This window comes from Ictalurus punctatus, chromosome 13, assembly GCF_001660625.3.
Source record: "Ictalurus punctatus breed USDA103 chromosome 13, Coco_2.0, whole genome shotgun sequence".
NCBI classification, from domain to species: domain Eukaryota; kingdom Metazoa; phylum Chordata; class Actinopteri; order Siluriformes; family Ictaluridae; genus Ictalurus; species Ictalurus punctatus.
Genome location: NC_030428.2, coordinates 28,775,001 through 28,785,000, shown reverse-complemented (window position 1 = coordinate 28,785,000; position 10,000 = coordinate 28,775,001). Strand labels below are relative to the sequence as shown.

Genomic DNA, 10,000 nt, shown 5'->3' with positions numbered 1-10,000 from the left:
CACAAAAGTGTGTGTGGTCTCTACCATAACCACAGTAAACAGGGGTGAGGTGTGATACAGTTTCAGGTGCATTATTAGCATCAGACAGTTGTCATGGTAACCAAGAAAGCTTTATTGTGGTTGCTTTGATCTTGTATTATGATTTAGTATTGTGGTGTGTGGTTTAGAACGTAGTGTGTACAAAGTGTCAGCTCAGGCCTGTCTCTCAATCATCAACTGTGTGTGTGTGTGTGTGTGTGTGTGTGTGTACAAACTTTCACCTCCAATCCCTGCTCCTTTGCAAACGTAGCTGCTTCCTGCAGTACAAAAAGTTAACACATTTAATGGCTAATCATCTCTCTTATACACACACACACACACACACACTAATATATGTACACACACACACACACACATACCGTCTCGTTGCCGAACAGGATGTCGACGTAGGGCATGACGCTCATCAGCGGCCCTTTGAAGAACTGACTGATGAAGGGAGCCGACAGGTTCAGGCTGAAGATCTTGTTGTGTTCACTCGCGTGCTTGGCCACCTTCAACACCGACTCCGGAGATACGGTCAGGAAGAAACCCTACACACACACACACACACACACACACACACACAGAGTTTGTCACACTGTAATATTACTGCAGTTGCTTCATCACAATATTACATTAGTTACACTGAAGCTAATACTGACTGTATAGTATGTGTGTGTGTGTGTGTGTGTGTGTGTGCGTGCATGTGTCTCACAGCAATGTAGTAGACTCTTGCTTTCTCCACCAGGTTCCAGTTACTCTCCAGATCCAGATGTTTCTCCTTATTGTAACAGTTTGCAGCTGCCAGGTTAGCAACCAGAGACCTACACACACACACACATAAAATTAGGTAAACTGTAACAGGTGTAAAGTTATGGTCAAACTACTGTATATATCTGCAGTGTACCAACCAGTGTGTGTGTGTGTGTGTGTGTGTGTGTGTGTGTGTGTGTGTGACCTGTTGTCCCCGGTGATGCAGGCTGCACAGGTTCCTGTCGGTTGTTCGTTCTGCTCGTAATAATGAGCGTCCACGTGAGCTTCAGCCGCTTTCTGCTTCAGGATCTCCCCAAAGTGATCTTTCCCTATACAGCCGAAAAACGTCGCCACCTTGTGGGGCTCCTGGATCATCCACTGAACACACACACACAGTATTTATTATAATTTACACCACAGCACTGTGGGTGTGTTTTACTTCATAAGCAACACACACTTTTATTAAATCAGACAGACCTGTGCAATTTTAACAGAGTTCTGTGTCGAGCCACCTGCATGGTACTCCACTTTACTCTTCTTCACAAGCTCATCAAACCTGCAACACACACACACACACACACACACACACACACACACACACACACACAATCAGCAGCGCTCTTCATTATCATTATATAAAAAAATTAGTTTGTGTATAAATTAACATTTATTATTATTATTATTATTATTATTATTATTATTATTGATGAGACTGTTGAGTTGCTGTTCTGTTCCAGCAGGTGGCGGTGTTTCTCACAGTACTCATACCACTCACCAAACCTTCCATTGTACAGAATGTTTTATTCCTCCCCCTGTTTTCTTGTTATAAACCAAATTACACGAGATATTTACTGGAGAATACGACTGAAAGCTTTAAAACATTACTGAAGGTTTTAAACAACACATGGCACAAAAGGACGTCCTGAATGATCTATGGGACACACAGAGGACAGCTGGAGAGTGCTTAGGGCTTAGGGGATAAGGGGTCAGGGCTTTGTGCTTAGGGGTTAGGGCTTAGGGGTTAGGGCTTAGGGGTTAGGGCTTAGGGCTTAGGGGTCAGGGCTTTGTGCTTAGGGGTTAGGGGTAGTTAACAGTAACTCTAGATTATTTTTAAACTTGTCTGTCTATAATTCTAGACATTGCAGTCACTCACAGTGCTTTGTGCTTCTCTTCTGCTAGGATCTGATCATTGGGCTTCAGGCCATACCTACAAACACACACACACACACACACACACACACACACGATAATCAGCTACACAATACACTGTGATATTTAGGTCATTTTACTCCTGCCTAAAGTCATCCCCAGACCAGGCAGAAGAAGCCCCTACTGAGGAGGAAGAAGTCCTTGTCTTGGGGGAAGAACATTCAACTGGGGTGCAGGGACGCCCACACTTACGCACAAGGAAGTCCAGAAACTTCACCCCAGGACAACATAATGCATCTGTCCAAAAGTGTTCTAAATACACAATGGTCCTTTACTTACCTGTCCAGAAAGTCTTTGTCCACCACGGCACAGATGTCCAGCAGGGGATTACCCATCCCAAACAGAGCGTTCTCACTGCACAGAGAGAGAGAGAGAGAGAGAGAGAGAGAGAGAGAGATTCACTGAGCACTGAGACACACCCACTTCCTTATCATTAAATCTTTAATTGCATTTAATTATATTTACACAGTTAATAGGGACTGAGGGAGACAGGGCATGAGTGTGAGATGTGTGTGTAAATAAGAGAGAGAGAGAGAGAGAGAGAGAGAGAGAGAGAGAGAGAGAGAGAGAGAGAGAGTGTCAGGTTTCAGTGGGGTCTCTCTGTCGAACACATGGCTTAGTGCTGACTAAAGGCTTCTCACACTCACACACACACTCACACACACACACACACACACACACAAACACACACACACACACACACATTACACAAATTCACTCCATGAAGTTTAAACTACTCTCCTCAAAACCTGCCAACCTGACGATCATGACGTCACAACACACACATCAACCCAAACATGAGCACGTGAGAGCACATTTCACCTTTTACGCACAGGCACTTTAATATTTTAACTTTTGCAACTGAAAAATTATCCAAAATCATCTCCAAAGCCATTACCCAATTCTCTCTCTCTCTCTCTCTCTCTCTCTCTCTCTCTCTCTCGCCCACACACACACACACACACACACACACACACTCCCACACACACCGGCTGTTTATTAAACGCACTCTGTATGTAAATAAACACCGCCATTTTGGAATGTTCTTCCTCTTCTCCAGCTCTTCTCTCGGTCGTTAGGTAACTCACCTGGCTGTGGGCATGACGTCAGAACGGAGCCGGGTCGAGCCTGTAGAACAGAGCAGCCGCGCGCGCGCACTCAGACAGCAACAGGCTGTGACAGCGGCGGGAGCAGCGCGTGCCAGATTACTGCCTCATGGAAACGTCAGCGAAACCGGAAACGGCCTCGAACCATCGCCACGCCTGATTGGCTAACACCAACGGTGGGCGGAGACACTGATAAGGTGAGGCGATTATATCGGAATTTGATTGGTTGAAGGAATGTTCCGTCTATTTTCACGCGATAAATTTAGGAACAAAATCGAAATGAAGCACAGCCTGAGGAGAACCCGGAAGTGGAATAGATCTGTAAAAATTAACTAAACATAAATACAAGCATTATTAAACATATTTTTTATAAATGGTAAAAATATGGACATATTATTATTCTGTCTGTTTAAGAATTTTTCCTTTATGTATTCCTGTAATTTTCTATGTTTATTATTTACATTTCTATTTATTTCTTCCTGAAATTGTATATTATTATTATTGTTGTTGTTGAGTCACATCCACATGAATAGCTGAACCCGAGGTTTCCCAGAGCATCACGCTGCCTCCACCAGCTTGATGTTGTTGATGATGATCTTGTCCTTTGAAACACCTTTTTATTTATTTCAGCATCATTGCTTTCTGTATATCTTTGCACATATGATCAAGCGAGTGTGTATTTCACACTCGTATGCACTCAGACTGTGTTAGTTAAATAGTGCCCTTAGCAAGCAAACCTATACAAACCTATACCTATAGCAAAGCTATACAGTCGAAAGTATGTGCACCCCTGACCATCACACCCATATTTTCTTATTGAACGTCCCATTCCAGGTTTATTCCCCCTGTGTTTACTGTTATAACAACCTCCTCCATTCTTCTGGGAAGGCTTTCCTCTAGATTTTGGGGCGTGGCTGTGGGGATTTTGGGGCGTGGCTGTGGGGATTTGTGTTCATTCAGCTACAAGAGTGTTAGTGGGTTGAGGTCAGGTGCCGATGTTGATGTGAGGAGACTCCAGTTCCAGATCACCACAAAGGTGTTCAGTGGGGTTGAGGTCAGGTCTCTGTGCAGGACACTCGAGTTCTTCTTCCTTCTTCCAACCTTCACACACCACGTCTTCATGGAGCTCTTCATTTGTGTACTGTGTGTCTCGCTGGAACAGTGTTCGGGCCTCTTAGTTCCAGTGAAGGGAAACTGTACAGCCACAGCGTACAGAGGCGTTCTATACAACTGTGTGCTTCAGACTTTGTAGTAACAGTTTGTGGAAGAACCATGTATGGTATGATGGTCAGGGTGCACATACTTTTGGCCATATAGTGTAGATATACACTTACTCAATTAGTAACCATGTCAAAGCGTCTTGAAAATCTGGAAAATTGTATAACTTAATGAATAAAATTATATAATTAAAATATTTGTATAAATGGCAAAAGTATGTAAGCGACACACACACACACACACACACACACACGCGTGCACCCGGCCTCCACATGATGTAAAAGAAAGTGTGATCATTCAGACCAGATCACCTTCTTTCATTGCTCCATGGTCCAGTTCTGATGTTCACGTGTCCATTGTAGGAGTTTTCGGTGGTGTACAGGGGGTCAGCATGGACACTCTGACTGTTCTGACTATTCACTTGCTGCGTAATACTTCCCACCCCCTTTTTTTATAACGAGATAATCAGTGTTATGTCTGATCAGTGTATTTAACACTGTGTATGTGTTCAGATCAGAAATGACACAGCTAATGCTAATGCTAATGCTAACTAACAAACATGCTCCATATGGTCTTCATTATATATTAGCCTGTAATGCTAGACATCAGCCATAAAGCAGGACAGCGAGAGTGTTAAGTGTTTATGAGGTGCGTGGTGTTTAATGTCTTACCTGAGTGTTTCATTCACTGCTGTCTCTGTGTGAGCTCTAGCATCCTGCTTCTGAGCCATCGTACCACACACATATACACAGACACACACACACAGACACACACACACACACACACACACACACACACACACCCCAGCTGTGTGTAGTGATGTCAGTGGAAGGATCAGGATTTTCCTCTCATGCTGGTTGATGTTGTCTTTTCTTCATTCCTCTCATACAGTCAGGTCCATAAGTATTTGGACAGTGAGACAGTTTTGGTAATGTTGTCTCTGTACACCACCACAATGGATTTGAAACGAAGCAGTCAAGATGCGATTGAAGTGTCGACTTTCAGCTTTAATTCAATGGGGTTTAACAAAAATATTACATACATAACCGTTTAGGAGTTACAGCCACTTTCACAGGCTCAAAAGTAATTGGACAACTGACTGCTCAACAGTTTCGTGGCCAAGTGTGGCCTGTTTCCTCGTTATTTCATGACAATTTAAGGAGCTAAAAGGTCTGGAGTTGATTCCAAGCATAGAATTTGCATTTGGTAGCTGTTCATGGGAACTGTCAATACGCGGTCCAAATAGGTGTCGATGCAGGTGAAGGAGGCCATCGTTAGGAGAGGCTAAATCAACAATTTGGTAAATTCTTAAAAAGAAGGAATGCACAGGCGAGCTCAGCAACACCAAAAAGGCCCGGAGGACCACGAAAGACAACTAAAGTGGATGATCGCAAAATTCTTTCCTTGTTGAAGAAAAACCCCTTCACGACATCAAGATCACTCTGGAGGAGGTACAGTGGTGCTTGAAAGTTTTAAAAACATCTGCATAAATATGACAAACAGAAAGAGAGTTGTTGAAGCTCATCAGGCTGGAAAAGGTCACAAAACCATCTCTAAAGTGTTTATAGTCCACCAATCCACAGTCAGACAGATTGTGTACAAATGGAGGAAATTCAACACCATTGTTACCATCAACATTGTTATTGGTAATAGTCCATGCGGTCACAACAAAACCCAGGGTAACTTCTAAGCATCTAAAGTCCTCTCTCTCATTGGCTAATGTTAATGTTCATGAGTCCACCATCAGGAGAAGACTGAACAACAACGGTGTACATGGTAGGGCTGCAAGGAGAAAACCACCGCTCTCCAGAAAGAACACTGCTGCACATCTGCAGTTTGCTTAAGATCACGTGGAAATGTTTTGTGGATGGATGAGAACAAAATATAATTTTGGGTTTAAATGAGAAGCGTGATGTTTGGAGAAAGGAAAACACTGCATTCCTGCATAAGAACCTTCTCCCATCTGTGAAACATGGTGGTGGTAGTGTCAGGGTTTGGGACTGTTTTACCATCATTGATGGAACAATGAAAATATCAGGACATCTGTCTATGATCTGAATCTGAAGAGAAAGTGGGTCATGCAGCGAGACAACAACCCTAAACACACGAGTCGTTCTACCAAAGAACGCTTAAAGAGGAATAAAGTTCATGTTTTGGAATGTCCGAGTCAAAAGTCCTGACCTTAATCCAGTAGAGATGTTGTGGAAGAACCTGAAGCGAGCAGTTCATGTGAGGAAACACACCAACATCCCAGAGTCGAAGCTGTTCTGTATTGAGGAACGGGATAAAACTCCTCCGAGCCGACGTGCAGGACTGATCAACACTTACCCCGAATGCTTATCTGCAGTGATTACTGCACAAGGAGTCACACCACATACTGAAAACACACTCACTCACAGATGTGTCATACTGGATCATTTTCCCTAATAAATAAATGACCGAGTGTAATATTTCTGTCTCGTTTGTTTAATCGGGTTCTGATGAATCTGATGAATATGTTTTGGGTCGTATTTATGCAGAAATATAGAACATTCTAAAGGGTTCACAAACTTTCAAGCAGCACTGTAAGCACGTCATTGTCAATGTCTACAGTCAAGTGACACCTTCATGAATGTAATGTAACATATAATGATTATAATAATGAGTCTTTATTGATCACATATACACTATGGCACAGTGAAATTCTTTTCTTCGTATACCACAGCATGGCAGGAAGTTGGGGTCAGAGCACAGGGTCAGCCATGATACAGCGCCCCCTGGAGCAGAGAAGGATAAGGGCCTTGCTCAAGGGCCCAATTGTATATATAATCCTAATATCTATGACTATTCTAGCTTGTCCTGTGACAGTGGCTGATTCCTGAACGGTTATGTATGTCATATTTTTTAATTAAAGCTGAAACTCTACACTTCATTCACACCGAGACTGTGTACAGAGACAACACCACCAAAACCATCTCACTGTCCCCGTACTTTTTTATTAATCTTTACCCCCCCCTCCCCCCTCTTTTTTAATTTCCTCTACTCCTGTATTTATTCCTTTTCTCCACTGTGCTGATCATTAATCTCTATGAATCATGTTTAAATCACACACACACACACACACACACAGAAGCGTTGTAGGTGTTGAGAAGTGGTGTGTTGGTTTAATATAAGGCACGTGAGCGAGTGTTACATCACACACTGATCTTATTTACATTCACTCATAATCATAAAAAACAACAACACAGGAAAAACAAACATCACCATAAAGGAGAGATGCATAGACTCTTAATAAACACTCATACACTCGACTGTGTTCGTTAGTGTGTTCAGCTCAGTGAGTGTGTAGGTGGAGCAACAGCGTGTGTGTGTGTGTGTGTGTGTGTGTGTGTGTGTGTGTGTGTGTGTGTTAAATACACTATTAAAAGCACCAAGTCAAAGGTGTATTAGAGATATTATTAATGCAGTTTAGTTTTTAAAAAATACTCAAATACCTCAAATTTAAAAAAAAAAAAAAAAAAAAATCTAAATAAAACTAATAAAATGCCACTTTTGCGCAGGAGATAAAATCCCCATGGCTCTGTTCCCATAATCCTGTAAATCAGCGTGAAACTAACCTCAGGCACGTGCCGATCATCAGCTGTACGAAATCATTACAGTGATGTGAAAATGTAAAAGCTGTAATATATTGAATACTTTTAATTATCTATCTAAAAAAAATAAAATAAACAATTCGGCTGCATCCCGAATACCACAGAATAAACTACCGGATGGTATCGTAACTGAGCGCGCGCATGCACGCGTACTACGGTTACCATAGTTACAGTAAATGAGTAGTATGCGGTTTGGGACACAGACATTAAAAACAATCTTATTATGACTCTTATTATACGAATATTCGGGATATTGTGTGTTTTTTGTCTGCAGTATATTATATAACTAGGTAACGTCCTGAAAACCAATAAAACAATATACTGCAATATCTACGATATAAACGAGGGATAATATTGTTGCTCGATTCTTTCTGAAGATATTTTTCTCCCATGTCGCATTTCCGACGATTTCGCAGTGGCGTCGTGAATCGAAAAAACAACACGCAGAGTCCTTTAATGAGGCGTTTAAAAGTGCAGTATTTGTAACGTTTCAAGGAAAAGTGAGCGGAGCTGAGCAGCTTAGTTCCAGCAGGGGGCGAGGCTAATTTCAGGGCCAGAAAAAAAAATGTAAACAGAAACTTGAAATGAAGAAAACCTAGAGAGATTCACGGCATGGAAGAAAAAAAAAAAAATTAAATTCTCTCTGTGTATCTTTAATAATTCAAATGTAATTATTTTACTGTGAATAAATGTTTAAAGATTACAAACTGCAACTTTAATTCAATATTACGAGGCTCTGACAAGCTCCTGATAAAATGTAGTGCTTTTTAAACTGAATACTGATTTAATATCGCACGAAAACATGATCAGATCGTCGCGGTAACGCTGTTGTGGACGTTTACGGTGTATATCGGTGTACAAAATATATATTTTGGCACGAAATAAAACAGTCTGATGATCTTCACAACATTCAGACACATTAGAAAGTTCAACAGCGGGTCCATAATTCAGAGAATGAAGAAGAAAAAAAAAAAATCATAAAACAACAGCGTTAAAGGATTTAAATATAAAAACATTCAGTCGAGATCTCTCACTGAAAAAAACTGCGATTTTATTATAAATGATAGAAAAAAGGAAGTGAAAGTGGAACCGTCGCTCATCAGATGGGTTTGGACCTGAGGGGGACTGTGTGTGTGTGTGTGTGTGTGTGTGTGTGTGTGTGTGTGTTTCCCCCTCTTCACTGGTACCAGGGGGTCTTGCGGACCCAGTGCAGCGTGAAGCCGGCATCCGTGCGGATCTTGATGGACGCCGCCTCGGCCTCGCGTACCGTCTCCTTCACCGACTGCATCAGATTCTGAGCGTTGTGGACCAACATCTCCGTCGCCTACACACACACACACACACACACACACACACACACACACACACTTATTCCATGACTCTCTGACACTCATCAGACTTGTACACACTGTTATATTTCTACGGTGTTGACTGAAGTGAAGTAAGACTGTAACGGGAACGTGTTTGTGAGCGCTCTAAAGATTTAATTAATTTAAATAAAGTGAATTAATTAATAATTAAGGATGCGTTAAGCGTTAAGCACAAGCACTGATTGATTAAAGAGGACACCACAGCCTCGTCCTTTTGGTTTATATTTCCTCACACTTTTGTTGCTGCAAAGTAAAATGTTTTTTATTAAATTGTATGAACTGTTTTTTTCACCAGGCAAATGAATATTTTTATAAATTTATATTTAAACTGCGGCTGAAATCTAAAATGTCAGTACCTGTGCCTGACGCAAATATTAACGTATATCTATAAAAATTCATCTGTGGTAAAAATTCATCTGTGGGCTGTGGTGTATCTCGAATGCTATTGGCTGTAAATAAAACCAAGCGCTTCTAAATGCCGTCACTCTGACTTCCTGTTTCACAAGGAAATACGTCGACGTACAGAATGAAATCACGGCTAGGACACCGTTTCATGGAGAGTGGTTCTCAGAGTGGACTCTGAGGAACCACAGGGTCGTGTGTGTGTGTGTGTGTGTGTGTGTGTGTGTGTGTGAGATTTATTTTATAGTTAACGTGAGAGAAGCTGCTGTAGCGGACCTGCTCGGACTCCTCC

General features: G+C 41.8%; 2 protein-coding genes across 4 annotated transcripts in view; both read right to left on the bottom strand.

Annotated features, from left to right (window-relative positions):
* The window catches only part of adkb (adenosine kinase b), a 9,398-nt gene extending 4,302 nt beyond the window's left edge, over nt 1-5,096 (bottom strand). The window contains exons 1-8 of one of the 3 annotated variants that reach the window (XM_053685373.1): nt 4,976-5,096; nt 2,260-2,334; nt 1,925-1,978; nt 1,249-1,327; nt 977-1,149; nt 734-842; nt 399-569; nt 261-296 (exon numbers count right to left, since the gene is read on the bottom strand). In XM_053685373.1, the coding sequence (XP_053541348.1) occupies nt 261-296; nt 399-569; nt 734-842; nt 977-1,149; nt 1,249-1,327; nt 1,925-1,978; nt 2,260-2,334; nt 4,976-5,034 (756 nt within the window). In that variant the 5' untranslated portion in view covers nt 5,035-5,096. Of the gene's footprint in view, nt 1-260; nt 297-398; nt 570-733; nt 843-976; nt 1,150-1,248; nt 1,328-1,924; nt 1,979-2,259; nt 2,335-2,878; nt 2,899-3,068; nt 3,386-4,975 lie in introns of those variants that run through there. The other 2 variants (XM_053685374.1, XM_053685375.1) reach the window with 2 other exon arrangements.
* A 2,322-nt stretch (nt 5,097-7,418) lies between these two features.
* Nucleotides 7,419-10,000, bottom strand: part of LOC108273866 (vinculin-like) — a 26,624-nt gene continuing 24,042 nt past the window's right edge. The window contains exons 20-21 of the mRNA XM_053685372.1: nt 9,985-10,000; nt 7,419-9,260 (exon numbers count right to left, since the gene is read on the bottom strand). The exon at nt 9,985-10,000 is cut by the window's right edge and continues 89 nt beyond it. Of these exons, the coding sequence (XP_053541347.1) occupies nt 9,114-9,260; nt 9,985-10,000 (163 nt within the window). The 3' untranslated portion in view covers nt 7,419-9,113. The remainder of the gene's footprint in view (nt 9,261-9,984) is intronic.